The sequence below is a fragment of the Dufourea novaeangliae genome, unplaced genomic scaffold (genome assembly GCF_001272555.1).
Source record: "Dufourea novaeangliae isolate 0120121106 unplaced genomic scaffold, ASM127255v1 scaffold124, whole genome shotgun sequence".
Lineage (NCBI taxonomy): Eukaryota > Metazoa > Arthropoda > Insecta > Hymenoptera > Halictidae > Dufourea > Dufourea novaeangliae.
In genome coordinates this window covers 809,679-830,109 of record NW_015374010.1, presented here as the reverse complement: position 1 = coordinate 830,109, position 20,431 = coordinate 809,679, and the positions used below count along the sequence as shown (strand labels likewise).

Below are 20,431 nucleotides of genomic sequence, written 5' to 3'. Positions count from 1 at the left end.
CTCGCGCAGTATTTGAATGAGTCCAATAAGACTGTGATTGGTGATCGAGCACCAACGGAATTTATGTATCGTTCGAATGTATTTATTTTCAATCAGGTCCCGCAGAAAGCTGTGCAGCGTTTTGGTTTTTTTACTAGAACGTAATAAACGAAGTATGTCGAATAGATTCCATTGCATTTAATAATTTTTCCTCGAATTTCATGTGTTTCGTTTCTCGTAAACTGAAATTCTGTTTTTTCTTCGACTGTTATTAATTTCTGGGCTAGTATAAATGCCTAATGCAATTTTAAGAGTACAGTCGTCTTCGACGAAATACATTCCAAAACGAATACATATAGAAAAAGAAATGCATGTGGGATCTAAACGGACCTAGGCGTCATTTTCAAAAGCTGTTACGAAAATTTCTATTGTACAATTGAAAATTGTTATACTACCTAGAAATAAATGCTGATGAACGAACAAGGACAGACCTTTTCCGCGGGGCCTGGTCGACATTTTGAGTGATGGCGTTTCAATCGTATAACGAGCATTTCATCTAAACGACAGTTTCGTGACAAACATAGTTAACCGCCGTGGGATGTTGTCGCGGAAAGGTGTATTTCGACTGTTTTTTTTTTTGTAACAGTGTACTAAGATGCCGTTAGTAGAGTAACTTTTTATCCACCAGAGGAAACTAATCTACCGCGCCGCGACGAATATACTGTTACCAATAGAGAAAGAATTTTATATCACGAGGAAAAGGAAAAAATTTCTAATCGCATCGTGTCTTGCGCTCCATTGGAAACGATAGAGGGCACTCGTGCAGTTTTGCCCACCTACTTTTTACCAAGTACAAAATATATCAGAGGACACCTGTTATTTTTTTCGATTAATTCATTCTTCGAGCCTGGAGGCTTTCAAACACTTGATCATGATTAATCCGTGGCAAATACGTACGTACATTCACTCCAGGCGATCTCACGTTCTGTCGTTCTGATCTCTTTAAATCTCTCCGTTACGATATACTGATGCTCAACTATGCTGGACAAACGCCAGACTGCACGGGTCCCCGCGAACTGGTTCCGGTGTCAATATCAAAAGTGATCTTAAAAAAAAGGAGTGACTCGTTACAACCACCCACGAGAAGAGCTGTAAATTGCGTAATAATAGTGATAGCAATATACGAAGCATTATAGTGATAGTTGATTGTGTTTTGTGCATTCCTCTCGCCGATGCAATTTCATTCGCGATTTTTCTCTGGTACCGCTTAGTTGCCCTATTCTTCCGTTGTTGTTTTTTTTATCGACAAACGGGTTAGAGGAAGAATACGTATCATGTTCATGTGTCGTTTTATTGAGACTTTATTAGAAATGTATTCGATCGTTTATCGAACCACGATAACCAATCTGTTCACACGTTCACCACCAGGCCAGCATTTATAACATTGCCACAGAGTTCAAGCACCTCCGCTGCCGTGACGGTAGTTATTGTAAGCCAAGATTTATCATCCGTCACCTATGCTTTCGTCGATCTCGAATCTCACCCTAATCGAAATCCGTTATCTTTTACCTAATCGGATATGACGTAAATGAAAATTTCGGTCGGGGAATGCTTAGTTCTTCGTTGGTGTATTGAAATTTCCACGATTGACTTTCACAAAAGGGAAAAACATTGCCCGAAAGGTGTTTTCCACCGATTTCGATTCAAGTTCAACAATTATTCCTCGAACAATGAAGAAAAAAATGAGGCATATCACCTATAAGCATAGTTAATTTAAATATCATCGTATATTTTCAAATGCATCATTTATCTAATAAGAAACAACATCCCTAACTGTTCCCCGTGTGTATAGAATGATACAAGCAGTGAGAGAAATACAGAAAGTCGAGCATGTATTATCCTTGTGTTTCAGTGTCGAATGGTTTCTTTGTTTTTATATTTTCTCTTTTTCCCAATGAAAGTACAACATCGTTAAAAGAATAGCTAAACACACATTATTAGATTATAATAATACTATCACACATGTTATCTTTGTACGTCTTCGTTAATATTGAAATATACTATAATCTATGGGTAAATGTAAAAAAAAAAACAAGAAAATCGAAAAGAAGAAACGTGATTGTTCGGTCTCTTATTGTTCCTAATTACAGCGACTCACAGATTTGTTCACGAAACCATGTTACCTTTATTTTCAGTAAAATTACGTGCCAAACTGGGAATTTCGTTTGAAAACTAGGAAAAACTGATCCCTAAGCTACAATGAAAGTATAAAAAATAAAGCTACGTAAACAGAAATTGCATAAAAATTTGTACATTTAATTGTTATTTCAGAAGTATGTGAACGAATATGAGTCACTGTATCAACGATCGCCTTGTAAAGGTGCGTATCCATTTGTTGCGTATCCTCTTATCGAATCATCGTGCGTATCATCGTACCTTATCACTGTACGATACATTTTCACAAACAACGATGCAACGCTTGCCCGTCCATATTGATACGCAATAAGTGTATACGCACCTTAACAGGCTTCGTGCGGCCCGTCCACGTGAACTGTCCCTCCCCCCCCTTTTCCCTCTTCGTGTCGTATCCGCGTGCCCCGTTCCCGCTCGGTTTGTACACGTCATTTACTGTCATTTTGTGGCTTCTTCTCTCACGCGATCGCTGCTAACTTGTTTTATATTCCGGCTCGTCTAATTTAATATTTCGGCTCGTCAACGAAACGCCTGCCACTGTGCACGGTTTGTCGACTCCTGATTCGATCAACACCGAATGATGATCGTCGTCCAAGGTCGTACCAATAAAGCGTCACCCGGTCGTGCTTTCCTCCCTGGTTCCTCGTGCCTCGAGAGAAGTGCCTATATTTCCAATCTGTAAATAAATTTGTGCAATAATAAATGTGACGTGGAACGATCGTATTACTTTGGACAGAGTTACAAAAAATGAAAAGGTCAGCGTGTAAGTTGATGGGAATATTTCATACCGAAACTTAAATCGATGTCTCAGACACTTAAATTCTATGAAAAAAAAAATGTAATCTATGTATTATGGTTAAAATAGAAACGAACCAAATACGCCATGTTTGAAATTGTGTTGAGAAATAATGTTTCTTTAGAAGAGGAGAGATTATATTCCGTAGAAAAAAGTAGTTTGTTTTTATTTTAACCACAATACATAAGGACGTAGTGTACGTGGCCAGACACACTTTATTTCCTTTTTTTTAAGTCATAAATCGTCGAAAATATATGCGGTTTAGTTAATAGAGGCTGTTTGTCTTGTTGTAAATTATACTGCGATATTAATTTTACGCAAAAATTTTCTCATAGTATTTAAACAATCCAGTCTCTGTGTAATGTTTCAACTACAAGTTATCTCGTTCTCCGAATGTTAAAACTGTGTATTTGATGTTATTCGAGTATCGTTTACCTCGACTTGTTGAACTTCCTTGTTGGATGTTTTCACGAATCGCCTTATGCACGGGGCCAGTAGCATTGGATCTAGTTTTTCAACGTTTTCCGACGAGACAAGGCTCACTACGAGGCCGACGCACATCGTGACCAACGCGCCGGTGACCGTGTACCAAAGATAACTGAGGCGGTACAACGCTAAAGGCTCTCTAAACATTTGAACGATTACACCTGATCATAATTATTATTAAAATTCCATCATATGCAAAAAGTATTCATTTTTTCTATACAGGCTCTTTCCGAACTAGTGGTACAACCCGAACAGATGTGATTCTACATAGAAAAATAAAGCGAAAATGTAGAGCAAAATTTTTGTTGTTAATTAATAGGACGTGGTTAACACGTCTGGTCATTGCATTCCGTTTCTACTTACTACCATGTGACGAATACAGGCGTTTCAGATTAATTTTCAAAGTCCATTTTCTCGAAAACCAAGCCGTGAATAACAAAAGTTTATCGCATATATTTTTGTTATTTTTTCATAAGGAATCACATGGTATCCGCTTTTAGATATTTCGGTTAGAGATTCGGTCGGAACCTGTATAGTGACCTTTCTTTGTTCTTCAATGAAAACGCCATTAAAATTTGACCACCTATTTTAAAATGTCGTTGACTTAATAGGGAAAAAAATCTAATAGAAAACACACTTTCTGTTATGAAACACTTACGGAAGAAAGTCATCATCGCCCTCGTTCAAGATGGCATCCGGAGGATAGAATATCATCAGATTCTCTACCTGAGGGAACGAGTAGTAGCAACCTTCCGTAGTAACCGGTTTCTCGTCGAATCTAATTGAATAATTAATATTGTGAAAATAATAATACAATTCTTAGACTACATCGTACATTCAACAAACTAACTTTAATCTTCCACTAGCGATCGCTGCTTCGGCTGAAAGACTGATCCATCCCATGAAGCTCAGACCGGAGAGACCGCCAAGAAGAGCGCCCTGAATTTTTTTTTTAAATAACATCAACGTGTTCGTACTTTATGTTAGTACCATTTTTAAATTCATCAAATATCACCCATCAGTTTGACATTAAATTTCAGAGTACCTTAGCGTTTACCCAGGGCAACAGTATTCCCATGCTGAAGATACCAAGGGAAGGCCCACTGGTAATGGAGCTCAAGCTCGTAGTTAACTGAAAAAGTAAAAAAATATTAAACAAAGTTAATAATAAGATATTCAAAAGTTCCTGCCTGATGTGAACACTTTTTTTTCTTCTTACCTGCAAAACGTGAGACCCTGTTTTTTCAACGACAAACACAAGGCCAACGCAGACTATTCCCAGAACTACCACCGTGACTTTCATCAAAATGTCCGCCGCTCGGGGTGTAAAGGGTGTTTTACAGAAAGGTTTCACGAAATCTTCCAGCACCACCGCCGACATAGAATTCAATCCAGTAGATAGAGAGCTAAAATATCAGAAACGGGGTAAAATTTGATGGTTCTGAGATCAGTGGAAGATCCATTTTTTTTCCTGGTGTACCTTAAAGCTGCACTGAACACGCCAGCGACGAAAAGACCCGGAAGACCTGGCAGATCTCGTAAGACGTTCATGACCAGCAACGGCAATAACTGGTCCTTCGCGCCTGCTAACTGAACGAAAAGTATTTGCCCTTAAGAATAGAACGGTAGATTGTTGAAGTGTAGAAGTTATTCTATTGGTATCGATACCTCAGTGTGATTTTAATTACATTTACCTTCGTGAGAAATTAATTGGAAAGGTATGTGGACAATAGAAATCGAAATTTTGAAACTATAAGTTCCAATGTGTATGAATTTCGAAAGGATGTTACAATGTAGAATATTCACTGTCGAACGTACCCTGCGTGGCAAAACTATAAAACCACCCTCAAATTTTCAATCCTTTTATGGTAGTGTGGTTAAATAAAAAGCACTTTTTTCTAAAAAAAATATAATTTTATTCTTTTCTAGAGAAACATTATTTCTCAACACGATTTCAGTCACATGCCATACTTGGTTCGTTTTTATTTCAAGCAAAATATAAAAGAATTGAAAATTCTAAGGTGGTTTTATAGTTTTGCCACGCAGTGTGTAAATGATGTCCGTTGAATGTGAAATGAATCGGTCGTTTCTAGTTCAGAATGCATCGTGAAATTAGACTATCACGGAAGCCTGATCATTACCTTCGTCGTAAGTGGATCACACTCGTGGTACCAGGCATATATTAACATTCCCGCGTATCCGCATATTCCCATTATGATCAAGACCCCGACTGTGAAACACCAGAGCGCTCTGAAATCCATAATTCCTCGCATCATTATTTCCCCCCTGATTACCTTACTTGCGCAATTTACAATGTGTACCAATGAGTATTCGATAAATCATGGTGGCAACGGAAAAGCAAATGATTTCAGGAAAAATCTAATTTGATCTGAATTTTCAGGAACATGTACTAAGCATCGATATTACCATATACGATAATATTATAATAATATTTGTAACGACGAATATTCTTAAAGGAGGATCTTGTTTTTTTTTGGAAAGCAATATTAAACAGAACCGAAAAAAATTATGAACACTCATTTGTGCTCGTAAAAGCGGGCACCATTTGATTCCTTATAAAAAGAAGAAGACAAAAATTTAAAATAAAATTTTGTCATCCTCAGCTTAGATTTCGAGAAAATCGAATTTGAAGGTTAATCTGATACACGTGTATTCGTCGCATGGTAGTAAGTAGAAACGGAATCTACTGATCAGACACACACGCCATGTGCTATTCAATTGCACGTGATAAAATTGTTTTACGTAAAGAATTAAACTGAACAAGTAACTAATGACTATATTAAATTAAACGGAACAATTAACTAGTAACTGTATTCTATTATATTTTCTTATTTTTGATTATACAACAAATCTATTTATATTACTCCCTCTTTGAAGATTTTTTTCTGAATACCCCTTCTTGTTTTTTCTCCTCCTCCAATCTTTTGTACAATATCTCCACTACACTCGGTCAAACAACTACTCCTGATTGTGATCACGACTTAATTCATACGTATTCTTTGCCTTGAGATATTCAAAGTCCTTTCAGATATTCAAAGTCGATTTTCTCGAAAACTAAGTCGTAATTTGGCATAAATTTCAGAAACTTCCGAATTCAAATGATAGAAGGCCTTTTCCCTACGCCACTTTTTTCCCTAGCTGAAGCCGAATTTGTTCGTAAGAGTACTATCTAACGATCTATGAAATTGTACGAATAATTTCGTCTCTCACAATGGATGCAATTAATATACCTTCTAGCTGATCGCAGGGTGGGCAACGCGAGGTATCGTTGTATCATACTTTGATTGATGGCGGATATGTGCAACCAGTGGAAGAAACCGCCAATCACGAGGGACCAGATCGTGTGTCTGGTAAGTGGATTCCAATCTGTCCTATTAGACAGTTCGTGTCAAGTCAATGACATATAATGGCTTTTTAATCGTGTCACGATAGCGACGTATTACTCACGTGGGCAACTCGAGCCTGCCGGATTCCAGATTCCTTCTCAACACCACCGACAATCCGCCTACGTTTGCTGTCCCTTTGATAATGATCAGCAGCATGGAACCGAACATCACGAACGTCTGAATAAAATCGGTCCACACTACTGCCCGAATGCCACCCTATTCAGAAAAATTTCGAGATCACCTTATCGCGTTCGATGATAAATCGATCGAAAATAAATGTCTTTGGTCGTATTCTATTAAGTGTACAAATTAATTCGTGGCTTTCTTTTCGTAGATTTGTTGTATACATATATAGAAAACACCATAATACAGTCTAGCCTTGAAAATATTTCCCATCAGATTCTACACATTTACCTATTTCTTGGGCAGTTTGTGAATACCCTCTCGAAAGATGACAGCTGGTAAATCTTTATACCCTCACGAGACCATTCGGATTCCCACAGACTTTTCACAATGACAAAATTCGTGAAACCTTGATTTTCAACGAAACGATTTGAAAAAATGTTACCAATTTTTCTCTTACACGAGAGCCTAAAAAACCTTCATCTTTGATTTTATGTGCCTCGAAACTCGACAAACATACACCGCCAGAATAGAGAATTAAAAAATACGGAAATGTTCATTTCTTACCACGCAAGTGTAGAAAATGCACACGATACACACGAACGGTGTCACTATGTGTACATTCGCCCCCGTAACTGCAAGTACAATACAATGATTTACTTTTTGCCATTAGACGTTTAACTATTGTGTAGGCAACCGTATATCCAGGTACCCATTTCTAAATTTCTTTTCACAATTTTTGATGTTCTTGTCTAAAACAGCACTTGGTGTAATATATGTATTATAGGTAGGGAAAACTAAGAGTTCCGGAAAAGTATAGAAATAAAATTATCTATGTTTATCTAATCTATCAGAATAAGAGTATTCTAACCGTGAATATTTTGATTGTCTACACAAGGGTTAATTGTACGAGGTGTTCGCTACCTTGATTAAAAGCCAGTGCCGGCACATAAATGACAATAGGCAGCCAGGTCATCTAAAAGAAACGTGTCTCCGTTACAAAACAAAAAAAAAGCTCGAAATCTAGGGTAATCGAATATAGGGGCTGTTTTACGAAATCGATCGTATGCAAACTTACGATGCCAATGGAAAAAAGCAGCGATCCCAGTAATCGAATCTTTTTATCGAAACGTTTCTCGAGATACTCGTAGGTACTTGTCAGTCTGAGATCGTGGAATACCGGCAAATATATTTCAGACATGACGAAAGCGACGATTATGATCCCAAAACCGACGCAAAGATAGCTGGTGCCGTGTACGTAAACTTCGGTCGGTGTACCCAGCAATGATATACCTATATCATCGTAATAATAATTCTTAACTTTGTACAATAGAGGAATCCGTCAAAATTAAACATGCTAATCGCCATTGTCGTAGGACACAAGTAAAACACAATTTACGCTTTCATCTAACTATCTGCACAAAAGCACACCCTGTCTTTTTAAAAAGAAAATACTTATAAAACTGTTCATTTGCAATAACATATTTTAATTATAATGTAACACTGAATTATAAATCCAGATTTTGAAAGTTACTCCATTTTATAATAATGTGGTACGAATTTCTAGTGGTGCACCATGGTAATTATATTACAATTTAAAATCCTACCTGATATGAAGCTCGCTATGAGACTAAAGCTGACAGGGAACATCTTCATATTTCGACCACCGACCAGGTATTCGTCCACTCCCGTGGATTTTTTAACGAAACCGAAGTAAATCCCGATCACACCGCAAATCAACAGCATGAACGCGAAAACCGCGTAATCGTAGATGCCGAAGCTCCGTAACATATCGCCGACTTCCTGGACGGTGGGCAGAACCTGGGACCAGTTCGGCAAACGGTCCTCCATCGCGGTTTCCGCGGTCATTTTATTGCAAAATGGAATTTTCGTGATCGTTCCAACGCCTACGGGCGCTTCGCGTTAGAAAGGTAGTCCTCTTGACAACTAAGTGAATTCATTGAAAAAAAAAACAGAGAAAAAACATAAAAAAAAAAAGGACAGTGAAAGGATACAATTACACAAAAATATTGCTGTTCCTCCGTTCAGATTTCAATAGAACACGTATCTAACGCCTGTCTTGGTGAAATTTCGTAAATTCCCTTGTACGAATTTCGGTGTAAAATCACGGGAATGCTTTTTAATGTTTCCTTCTCGAATACAATAAACAACAGTGGTACTTACTGCAGTTATTGTAGCTGACTTTTTGTCCATTAAAGCTTCTCTGTCAGAAATGCTGAAGCATCGATGGACTTCCGTTACTTTCACTCAGGTACATTCGCGAATGAGGAATGTAGATTAATAGAAGAACCATGAAAAATATATATTATTATATAAATATATAAATAACGCGTTTCTTGACACTGTGCACACTTGAAAAGTAGATTGTTTCTATTTATATTAGGAATGAGTAAGAGTTGACTGAGAGTTGGTAGGGTAGATGCAATGTATACTGACCGTAGAAGGTCGTAGGGGTATCACGGAAGACCGACCACAACTACCGTGGACAGTTCATCTGAAAAGAGCCGAAAGCTCGAAGCGACCCGATGTGATTGCACACATCATGATTGTGCCATTGTGCCAATTTTCTCATTAAACCGACAATGGACATTAAGTACGATGTTAAAACGACCGGGTATATACCGGAGTGAATCGTAAGTGGATAATACGACCTAAATATAGTTGTGATCGTATGGATGTGGTCGGGTCACATGTACGATTGTTAAGTTCCCCTACGATTTTTGGGAATTAAAGATTTATTAATAGTCCTCCCGATTCATCGTAACCATTCGGATTTTCGGTAACTTGATACGATATTATTATATTAGTAATGGATATTTCTGGAGTAGGTTTAAAATAATTACGTTTCCTTTTCTCTTTTGAATTTAATTAAGAATCTCGACCTGTTCGATACAATGTTTTCAGAAGTATAGAATAAAGCGTGCGTAAATACGTCGTTCTTGTTTAACAGCTAAAACGTTCACCCCTCGTAAAAACGTGGCAATTCATTGCCCAATATGACCCTTCTGTCGACTCCTTTTTCTGTGATAACGCCCATTCGAATGACACCGCCGCTGCTGCCGTCACGTGCCATCGCCAATGACAGTGCTGCGAAGACGAGGAAGCGCCATAAGTACCAAACCATTAGATGATCATATTGTATGAGAACCCAAGCTTAATAAGTACATACTATTTTCAACCAGTTTAATACACTCATCCTTTGACATGTTTGACTTATACTGTGAATCCATGTAACCATACACGTACGTCGAACCGGACCCCCCAATGGAAATTGGTTGCCGTACGCACATACCGCCTAGGGGAACGCTATAAACTTGACCTCCCTTGCGGCTGTCCCATCCTGCTACTAAGATTCCAGCCATTAACGAATCTCGGTAGTTGTAACATATTTCACGGAATACATTTGCTGCTGTTTCTACTAGTGGTTCCGAGCCTAATTCCATTCTATAAAAACATCATTGTGTTTTTTATAACTTAATAGTTCAATAAGGATTGTTATGACCACGGTGCTATAGCTCTGCACAAAGCACTTACTTGTGGAATGCTAAGTGATACGCAACTATATCAGCAACAGCTTGAGTGTCTGCTGCAGAACCAGAACGACAGCAATAAATATAGTCTGTTATTTTTGTAAGCTTGTCAGCATAACGATCAGCAACGTAAGCCCTGAAAGATTATTGATTATTAGCAGAATTATCATTGAATCAATATACATATAAATTAACCTTTGCGACACCAAGGGAAGGGATACTTTATGCCCATCGTATTATTGAATTGCATGAAATCCCATTTTGAAGCACATTCTGTATTCTTAAGAAAATTACTTATAAAACTGTTCATTTCCAATAACATCTTTTAATTATAATGGAATACTTGATTTGAAACCCTTTATTCCCAGATATTTTTGAAAACAAAATTCTTCTAAAATAATTAATATTATTAAGTAATAATACTATAAGCTTTTATATATTGAAAGCTGTAATATAACTAATATTACAGGTTTTTATTAGGTGGGCATAAACATATCTTCCTCTTGATGGTGCAAATAACAAAAAAAAACCCTGGTACTGTGAAGGTTGTATCAGTTTAAACAGAATTTATTTATTACCCTGTTGTTGATCTAGAATCTGCTCCAATCACAACTCCTCCGTTAAATTCACAAGCCATGATAGAGGTCTAATAAACATAATATTTGTTAAAAAAAAGATGTAATTTAGTTACATCGACGACTTTCCATAGATAGAATGACAGTGTGTAAAAGTATAAAAATTCCTTCAGAAATTATAAAATTATTGTCATGCATGAAACAATCGTTGAAATTTGTAAAATTAAACACGCATCGCAAGAAACATTAATTGTATTCTCAATTTTTCGTTAAATGAAAACATCTTCAAGTTTGCACTGTCATTCTAACCTAACAATATTATCTCACGATTAACTATAAAACTTACGCCAGTACTTTGCTCCGAATGAAGCCAATCTGGAACCAAATTACCAGTAACAGGCCCCATTGTAGGTTGAGCTAAATTATCCACTACATAAGCCATTACTTCAAATTCTAATAAAAACTGTTCTGGAGCCGACCACTAGACAATTGTTTAACGTTGAAAACTAATTCGCGACATCTACATTTGCGGCTACATTCTCTTATTCATTCATATTCAATGGTGAGTTCCAAATTTTTAAAGTAGATAAACAGTTTCGAATTTTAAGAAATTTATAGTCCAATAAAAAGTGAGAATTAATTAGAGCTTAATCTATGTCCTTGTGCTTTACGTTCTGAGCTTGGTAAACAAAAAGCTCGAAAAATAACCATTGAAAACTTAATCAAATTTCGTGAAGAATTTATATGTGACACCATCTAATGGTGATCGTTTGAAGAAGGATCATAGAAGTTGCAAAACTACTTCAACTAGTCTCCGTGAGATGGAACAACCAGTCAGTTTCAATTAGGGATCCGTTTTGAAAATTTATACCTCATCTGTGGTTACATTTACATGCAGTTACATGTCCACACAATGAAAATTCATTGTGTATCGTATTGATAATTACACCATGAGGTGTTTCTTGTTTTGTTCTTATTTTGACTAATGACTTGCAGATTGTCAAAGTAAGGTAAACAGAATATTTTACTGCCATCATGTAGTGTTAATTCCAGGACATCCAGTATATACGAAATGGTTATATAAAGTGCAAAATATATGATAATATGCACAATTCTATTCAAATTTCATTTTTGATACTTTATTCTATAAAAATATCCATAATGTGTATCCATATATATGTAATATGCATACAATACATATGTATATGATTGATTAGGTTATGGCGCGAATAAAATGAATGTGCGCTAAAGGAATGAATTGACCATAGAATATACAATCATTTTTTCGTCATAAAATGAAATTGTAACAAAGTTCGTAAATGAAATCATTGTCAATTGTAACACATTTAATAACAGCTTTAAAACATTAAGCTATTTTATTTTAACAGAACTTAGAGTACGGTTTACAAAATACAACGTCATTTACAAAAAGTACTGAAAATTAAGTTGATCGGCGTAATTCGATTTTGCCGTACAACATGTGAAGGATAAGTGAAGTATTATTGCCTCAGAATTTCAATCCTTTGAATATCAAGTCGTTTCAAACTATGTTGAGTTTCTTCTACAATGTATTTTGTGTATACATTTACATACGGGGAACATATTGCGATTTCTTAAATAATACATTCGGCGCAGGAAGCAGTCTATGTTTGGTATAATGTCTTATACGGACAAAAGATTTAATAAAAAAGGACAATGTTTTATGAGTTTTTTGGAAAACTTGAAATAGAGAGCACACTCGATCATTGATTTAACTTTCTTAGGTACCCACAAATTTCCCGAAGAGTGCGGCACGTTGAGTGCAACGTTCTCATGTAACACTTGACTCGTGTTACACTTGATTTATGAGTAGTGCATTTATAGTGCTTCGAGGCTCCGGATAACAATGAGAATGTCATATCCCACGGAAAAAATCCGTAATAACAATCGGACAAAAAGTGTTAATTGTGATCGTGGGTAGCAGCCGGTGAAAGAAATGGCATTTTCTGTTTGGAAGTCATGGGGTAGAAACCTTCGTACGAGCCATCGTACGTTAAATATCGACTGACAGTTTCTTTATTTCGGAACTATGCTTGTTTTCTATTCGTGTGTTCTTTTTATAGGTCGTCAAAACAGTGAAGACAGCTGCGTGCAACTCGATCTGTCAAGAGGTTAGTAACCTAACCTGTAACTTGCAACTTTCTAAATAGCCATAGTACTTTGATAACGTGACTATCTGGCATCGCTCGGCGATTATGTATGCGTGTTTATCTTCAATTTACATCTTGCGATTCGATAGCAATTCTAGACGAAATTTATATGAAATAATGATTATAAAATGAACAGTTTCAAAAACACCAATTCGTATTTGGTAACTAATATACTTCAGTTGATGCATTTTCTTTAGTTGACTGTTTAATTGAATACAGAGAAGAATTTATAAAGTAAAGTGGATACATGTGAAAATAACAAATTGAGTAAATATTTACTTAAAGAAATAATGTTTATTTGGTAATTTCAAATTTGTTTTTGAAATAATGCACAAAATGATGGTTAAGTAATAAGTGGAGTTATTTAAAGAGATCTATTTAACTGGATGTTTTGTACTTTTTTGAACTGAATGTTTATATTGACAAACATTATTCAATAATTCAGAAATTTTTTACTACATATTGGCATGATAGAAGTTTACCTTACCTATGCATAGCACTTATCGCACAAACATTAGATTGGCTAGTAATTGAAATTTGGAAGCTTTAATTATAGTAGTAAATAAAAGTAATCTTTCGTAAATACTCTTTTTTTATTACCAGATAATCAATTTGATACTGAACTGCTTTTTGCATTTCATTGCTTATTTCTATAAAAATCAAATTTTCTATCTTGGTTTTTTCTTATTTGAGGTGAACTTGTTTTATAGGTCTGGAGGAAAATGTCAAAGAAGTTTTGACCAATCTTTGTCAACGTCACAATGTTCCAAGCATAAAGAAATTGGCATATCTTAATGCCATTGTTAAGTTAATCAGTGAAAATGATTCACCAGATTATGGATATTCCATTGATGATGTCTTTTGCTGGTAAGACTTCAAGAATATTTATTTTGTATAATACAAGATTATTATTACTTATTATTATATTCTCTGTTAATCTTATAGTCTGCGTGTGGGTCTTGTCCAAGAAGCAACACAAGTTCGTGCTGCTGCACTGCGAGCAGTACGATACATGCTCAAAAAAGAGCAAGATGTTATTGCAATTAATAAATTGCAATATCCATACTTTGTGGCACGTAGTATGGATGTTAATGTACGAAATGAAATGGAAGGGTTGCAAGCTCTTAGACTGGTTAGACGAATTCTAGTATTAGCTCCAAAATATTTTAGTCCTATTTTAGCAAGATCTTTAATAAGCTTGATAAATGGAGGAATAGAAGAAAAGGACGGAGCATATAGAGCATTCTTAGCAACTTTGTGTGAGTTAGGAGTTTTAAATTCAAATTTATTAATCAGTTGTGGAGGGATTGGTGCCCTTGGAAGAGCTGCCATGACTGGACAAAGCCCTCCTATAATTGAATCTATTGTAGGAGTCCTATTAAAATTATTGAATACTCCTGAAACTAGGAGTAGTGTTTCTCTTTTATGTTTTGCAGCTCCCTACTGTGAGCTTCATTCATTGAGTATAGATGGAACAAAAGAAGAGCGAGAAAGGTTCGCAGCAAGTAAACTAGCACTGTTAAGCATATTGAGATCTTATTCTGGTGTTCTACATTTCTGTCGACCTGACGATAATTCAGGATTGAAAGCTATAGCAGATATATTGTATGTTGAACAACTTGAAGTACGAGGTGCTGTATTAGAATTACTTTACGAATTGTTGGATCTACCCTTACCTACATGGACGGATGAACCCGATGTTGCTCTTGCTGCAGTAGATCCGAGTCGGACACGCGATTCATGGAAATTGTCCGAAGGTTTTGTTGCAGTGGAGGGAAAATATATTCTGCCATCTCTATCGTCACGCTGTCCAAATATTACAGAGATACATCTAGCATTATTGGTGTATGCTTTACTGGAATGTGGCTTACATCATGCCCTTGCAGAAACTATTATTTCTACAGACACTTTTATTTCTGTACGTGCTGCCGTTCTCTTGGGCGCATTACTCCATCTTGCACATTCTTTACTACCGTCTGAAGTGTGTGATCTTACACCACCGTTACCGAATTTATTGGAACACGCGAGTACGGGAAAGCATCAAGCCTTAGCAGCTGTAACAATTTTGGAACGAATGCACACTATGATGCGACGTAGACCAGCACCTGCTAGTTTATTTCTTGATAAAATTCTACAAGCCGGTACTTGGTTGAGACCAACCTTACCAAGGCGTCAACGAACTTCTAGTAGACACTGGCTACGTCGAGAATCAGCAACCACTCCTCTTTTGAAGGATGCTCAAGTACTCAGTTCGAAAGACGCGCTTGCATGGAATTGGCCTGTGGTACGATCCATATTACGTTCACGAGATGATACCATGCGAATTCTTCATGATTCTGATCATAGATTGTTCATGAAAAGGCTCGTACGCTACTTTAAACCGTGTTCAAATGGATATAGTAGGATAGAGTTAGCAACAAATGCCAATTTGGCACGAGAAGCTACGTTAGCTGGTTGTGATTTATTGAACTGTTTATTGGAGCTCCATGAACCGGAAGGTTCGAAATTATTGAATGAATTGATCGGAGATATAGCTGAGCAAATTGCTTGCTTGCGGACAGCACAATCTGCTCACGAGTGTCTATTTTCACCGCGGCACATGTCCACCACTTGTTGTCAGAAATATTTTCTATTTCTTGGACAATTGAGCCATTCAGCGAAAGGGACTGTAATTCTGAATGGATTTAATTTATTAGAGAAATTGCAAGACTTAGCTTTAGCTACTAATCATGACTGTTATGTTAAACTTATAGTTTCAAGTTTAGATTATTCTAGGGATGGACCTAATAGGAAAGTAATGACTAAGATTATTACAGAAGCAGCATCAGAGAGTACACGTCTATATGCTACACAGTTCCTACGATTGATACTCAGAGCCAGAATGTCTGATGCCTATCGTTGGGCAATTACACTACTAACAGCAAGGTTGTCCGATTCCAGTAAAACTATAGCATTAAATGCATTAGAGTCATTACACGAAGCTTGTGAAGAGCCAGAATATTTAGTAGCTCTGTTGCAACAAGGAGGTCAATCTCGAGATTGGAGTAAATGGCTTGAAGAGTTAGGTGACAAAGGCTACCTGTTGAAAATTCGACTTTACTCTCTTCATCAAGGTTTCACGACCCTCTCGTCTCCCACCGAAGAATTAGAAAAATGGATCAGTCCTGGTGGTTTTGCAGAGAGATACGTCGGCTTAATAGAAGGAGAAATACATGATTCTTTAACGCGTCGTCAAAGAGATGAAACCGGAAGTTATCACAGAAGAACAACAAATGTTCCTATGACACCTCATGATATTTTCATTCTACCACACTTAGTTGGTCAACTGGCGCAACATGATTTAGGCATGCAGTTAATTGTACGCCGAAATGTAATACAACGTTTCGCTCGAGTCGTTCAACGGTTTAGAATGGAAGTGGGTGATACAGACTCAGAGTCAAATTCAAGATGCACCAAAACTAATTGTTCTGTGATCGACGATGTTTGTGTCATGTCCGAAGAGTCTAGTACAGATGAAGCAGTCGAGTCAAATAGATTGGAAACAATAATGGATTCTGAAGTTGCAGAAGCAACGGATGAATCTACTCCCCAAAAGATTGACTGTTTAGCTGATGTTCGTCGAAAAACAAGCTTAGATGATTCAAGGCGTACCGCGACAGAAAGAAATTGGAGATTGGAGACTAAATCTCGAGATGAGCAGGCCACCAGCTTGAATAAAAAGATTTTAAGAGTGAAGTCCGCGTTGTGGGTGCTTGGTCACGCAGGAACATCAACCGCGGGTGTAGAACAGTTGAATCATTTAGGAACCATAGAATTAATAACATCCATGGCACAGACATGTCTGTATTATGCGGTACGAGCGACAGCTATGTACGCTCTCAGTCTTATTGGCACTACTCGCGCGGGCGCTGATGCTCTGTTGTCTTTTGACTGGCCGTGTGTTAGACACAGGCGCGGAGACCATTGGCCAGTCTTGCCTCCTACGAGCAGGTATCCAGCGCCGAGTCCAATTCCCATACAACGACACCATAGAAGTCTTAGTGATGGTAAACCAGAGTTACCTGAACCAGTGGCTCGAAGGACCAGAAACCGATCTGAAAGTGCAGCTACAGACCTTGAAGCCAGACGTTATGCTCTACCGTAAGATCCCTTTAAAGGAAATCTGATTCTGAGCATGATTCAGTAATTGAGAATAGCACGCGTTATCCTTTTATATTACATGAGTATACTTGCAGAGAAAGAGGAGAAACACCAAGTCCTGTTGCCAGTATTCAACGATTAAGTCAACAAGACGCTGAGGGATATGCAAAGCTTCGTAGCTTGCAACGCCATCGAAGACCCAGTTATTCTCACAGTAGCTTAGAGGTAGACATATCTTAATTCTGTCAAAATTGATCTTTTATGTAATGGAATATTAGATTCAATATGTACGGTATATTTTATTCCAGATGTACAGTTTAGATGGCCGTCTTTCGTTGCAAAGTTTATCCGAATTTGATTCATCTCGCAGCTGGATTGCGGAACACGTACACACCCCAACACCCCCACCGCCTGAAGATAGTAACGATAATTTATTTTACATGGGTGTTGCTCTTCCAAAGAGACTTATAACTATATTTCCGGAACCGCCGCAATCATCGATTCTGTCTAGATCCGACGATATACCAAAATCAGACATAGAAACGACTGAAGTAGACGAAGAGTCCTGTTCAGAGTACGATGTAGATGCGGAACATTGTCGTATATGTTTAGTGTGTTACCACGGGAAGTGTAGCAAAAAAGATACGGATTCGGAATATGATGTTAAATTGCGAAGGTAAAATTATTTCACTGCACTAATTATCATCGATGAGGTATACTACAGATCTAACATTCAATACATTTTTATATCGTACAATGGGGGAGCTCTAGAAAATAAAATTACAACGCCGTTGATAATAAGAATTTACTACTGGAAAATTTGATTAGCATATATACCATTCTAAGATTGATTTACATAAAGCAACGCTTAATTTGGACAGGATAATACTTGGACATACACAGCGGTTAGCAAATCCTTTATGGTACCGACATAGTCGGCAAACTCTACTTAGACTACGACAAATGCATTCGGAAATATTTCAGGTATACCTTAATGATTTTAGAGAGAAAAAATGTACGATATATTTGAAATTATGTTATTATCATATAATCGTGTTTTACGTTATAGGATACTTGTTTATTTTCGGACGTAGCAGCCTGTTTAGGTAGCGGTACATATAGAATGCCAGCACGACGATTTCTACAGGAATTATTTCTAGATTCTACATTTGATGCAGTAAGTTTATAAATGTTTTATTGAAAGACATGGTTATAATTGTAGTACATAATGAAGAATCGGTTCTAACAATAATTGTACAATGCAGCTTTATGTAGAACCAGTTAATATTCTAAAGTTAAACGACGGTAACGAGGAAATACCGTTGCAATCGCCCAGTTCCACGACACCTGAACCCAAGCCCCTTGTGCCTTCAGAAAATCAAATTAATGGAAGACTTACGTTTCCTGAGATTCAAGTAACGCAACTGGATGTCGTTGCTGAAGAGGCCGGTGGTGATTCTTGTAAAACAGAGCATTGCAATAAAATGCAAGAGGTTTTGCGGAAACCGGAACGACGAAGCGACGAAACAATAATAGCTGAAATTTTAAAGCCGGAAGAGAGAATACGTCTGTCAAAGAGTTCCGATAGATTATTAAAGGTAACAGGTACAAACAATGCCATTAGCCTTGATTAGCAGTCACCAACTCTCAAGCAATTGTAAATATTTTGTATTAAAGTAATAACGAAGTATGAAATAAATTACACTGCCAAAAGTGAATCATAAATGAATGAAACAATATATTTATGTAATTAAGTTAATGCCAATAGGTAAGGAAAAAAGAATCCCTTCAACCAGAAGTGGATAATAAGTTTTAACAAAAGAGAAAAAAAAGTCTTTGTTGAATAAACATAATTTTAGTTGCGAAATAAAATATTTAATTTAATAAATGAAAAATAAGCATAAAACCTTTGTACGCTTAAAAGGAGCATAAACCGTTAATGTTATTTCATCATACAAACATCCTGCTACACATTGCTTAGAAAAACTGACAGTAGAAATTCCATATGAGTAACAAGAATCATTTTATCTCTAATTGAATATTTCACTACATCTAACAATTTGTTAAAATAAATTGTACTGCATTATTCTATGCACTACTGCGATTGGAGACCCAAAGAAAGCTAGATGGAACCCAATCCCATCTATGTAACCATAGTTACATCGATGGAATCATTGGTTTCATCTACCTCCCTTTTTACAACGATTTACAATGAACTTAAATCTAACTTAAATTTAGATGCTTTAATGTTGATTTTCCACGGTGGATGTCTTTTTTCTTGAGTTTAACTTCATTCGTCTACCTGAAAATAAAATGAAGATCCCACGGCGAACGATCGTACTCTTCTTTCTTGAACTTATACTAGTCTTATGATTGACTTAACTAACTAAACTAAATGCAAGGTGAAGCGACAAATGAAACCAAGATTTCATCAGCCCCATTTTTGTTTTATTCGTTTTTATATCTTGCCTTAAATTTGTATATTTGTAACAGATAAATTCAGAATAGATGTAGTTTCATAAATAGTTTATCAAATCTACCTTTTAGCCGGCGGCGATGATGTTTGTGGTGTAATAAAAATCTGTGTTTCGATTACGTTTTTGATACGTATTACTCACTTATATGTAATAATATAGAATAAAAATATACTGTTAGTCCGATATTTGAAAATATACATGCGTTCGTTGTCACTATTAAACTGTTGTAATAACACTGGAATAATAAAATAATTTACTCAAATGTACATAATAATACATATACATATTCATAAAAACAATATTAAACGCAATAACTTTTTTGTACGCAAAAAAAAACCAATAGGTTCGCCGGGACTGGAACCCAAAACTCCTTTCTAATACGTCTACTTTACAGCAGAAAATCCCTGACTTTTTACACTATCGGTATTTCAGAACATGAGACACGAAGTCCCATAAGATGATAGGTCTATCTTATACCTAGTCGGTGATAATACTCTCAAAATTAAAAAAAAAAG

General features: G+C 36.6%; 3 protein-coding genes across 3 annotated transcripts; 1 reads left to right on the top strand and 2 right to left on the bottom strand.

Annotated features, from left to right (window-relative positions):
- Nucleotides 1–2,265: 2,265 nt before the first annotated feature.
- On the bottom strand, nucleotides 2,266–9,270 carry LOC107188492 (sodium-coupled monocarboxylate transporter 1-like). The gene is made up of 15 exons (XM_015576786.1): nucleotides 9,169–9,270; nucleotides 8,592–8,931; nucleotides 8,063–8,277; nucleotides 7,909–7,960; nucleotides 7,552–7,619; nucleotides 6,923–7,077; nucleotides 6,706–6,846; nucleotides 5,596–5,704; nucleotides 4,935–5,044; nucleotides 4,674–4,860; nucleotides 4,500–4,586; nucleotides 4,305–4,393; nucleotides 4,113–4,232; nucleotides 3,404–3,593; nucleotides 2,266–2,848 (listed from the first exon to the last, which is right to left on the bottom strand). The coding sequence occupies exons 2-15, from the start codon at nucleotides 8,851–8,853 to the stop codon at nucleotides 2,786–2,788; spliced, it is 1,848 nt and encodes a 615-aa protein (XP_015432272.1). The 5' UTR covers nucleotides 8,854–8,931; nucleotides 9,169–9,270; the 3' UTR covers nucleotides 2,266–2,785.
- Nucleotides 9,271–9,854: 584 nt separating this feature from the next.
- Nucleotides 9,855–11,636, bottom strand: LOC107188493 (proteasome subunit beta type-6). Its single transcript, XM_015576789.1, has 5 exons — nucleotides 11,457–11,636; nucleotides 11,114–11,181; nucleotides 10,540–10,671; nucleotides 10,175–10,449; nucleotides 9,855–10,092 (listed from the first exon to the last, which is right to left on the bottom strand). The coding sequence occupies exons 1-5, from the start codon at nucleotides 11,550–11,552 to the stop codon at nucleotides 9,965–9,967; spliced, it is 699 nt and encodes a 232-aa protein (XP_015432275.1). The 5' UTR covers nucleotides 11,553–11,636; the 3' UTR covers nucleotides 9,855–9,964.
- Nucleotides 11,637–13,071: 1,435 nt separating this feature from the next.
- Nucleotides 13,072–19,134, top strand: LOC107188491 (rapamycin-insensitive companion of mTOR). The gene is made up of 9 exons (XM_015576785.1): nucleotides 13,072–13,137; nucleotides 13,213–13,260; nucleotides 14,010–14,166; nucleotides 14,245–17,439; nucleotides 17,535–17,664; nucleotides 17,748–18,115; nucleotides 18,321–18,423; nucleotides 18,509–18,616; nucleotides 18,705–19,134. Exons 1-9 carry the CDS (start codon nucleotides 13,086–13,088, stop codon nucleotides 19,071–19,073), a joined length of 4,530 nt encoding a protein of 1,509 aa, XP_015432271.1. The 5' UTR covers nucleotides 13,072–13,085; the 3' UTR covers nucleotides 19,074–19,134.
- Nucleotides 19,135–20,431: the final 1,297 nt, after the last annotated feature.

Coding starts and splice junctions, on each gene's coding strand:
- LOC107188493 (XM_015576789.1), bottom strand. CDS start 11,552: ATGGCTTATGTAGTGGATAATTTAGCTCAACCTACAATGGGGCCTGTT. Junction 11,182..11,456: donor ATTCGGAGCAAAGTACTGGC/GTAAGTTTTATA, acceptor TATGTTTATTAG/ACCTCTATCATGGCTTGTGA. Junction 10,672..11,113: donor GATTCTAGATCAACAACAGG/GTAATAAATAAA, acceptor ATAATCTTTCAG/GGCTTACGTTGCTGATCGTT.
- LOC107188492 (XM_015576786.1), bottom strand. CDS start 8,853: ATGACCGCGGAAACCGCGATGGAGGACCGTTTGCCGAACTGGTCCCAG. Junction 5,705..6,705: donor ACCCTGCGATCAGCTAGAAG/GTATATTAATTG, acceptor TATGGATTTCAG/AGCGCTCTGGTGTTTCACAG. Junction 4,587..4,673: donor CAGGGTCTCACGTTTTGCAG/GTAAGAAGAAAA, acceptor TTACTTTTTCAG/TTAACTACGAGCTTGAGCTC.
- LOC107188491 (XM_015576785.1), top strand. CDS start 13,086: ATGGCATTTTCTGTTTGGAAGTCATGGGGTAGAAACCTTCGTACGAGC. Junction 13,261..14,009: donor GCAACTCGATCTGTCAAGAG/GTTAGTAACCTA, acceptor CTTGTTTTATAG/GTCTGGAGGAAAATGTCAAA. Junction 14,167..14,244: donor ATTGATGATGTCTTTTGCTG/GTAAGACTTCAA, acceptor TTAATCTTATAG/TCTGCGTGTGGGTCTTGTCC.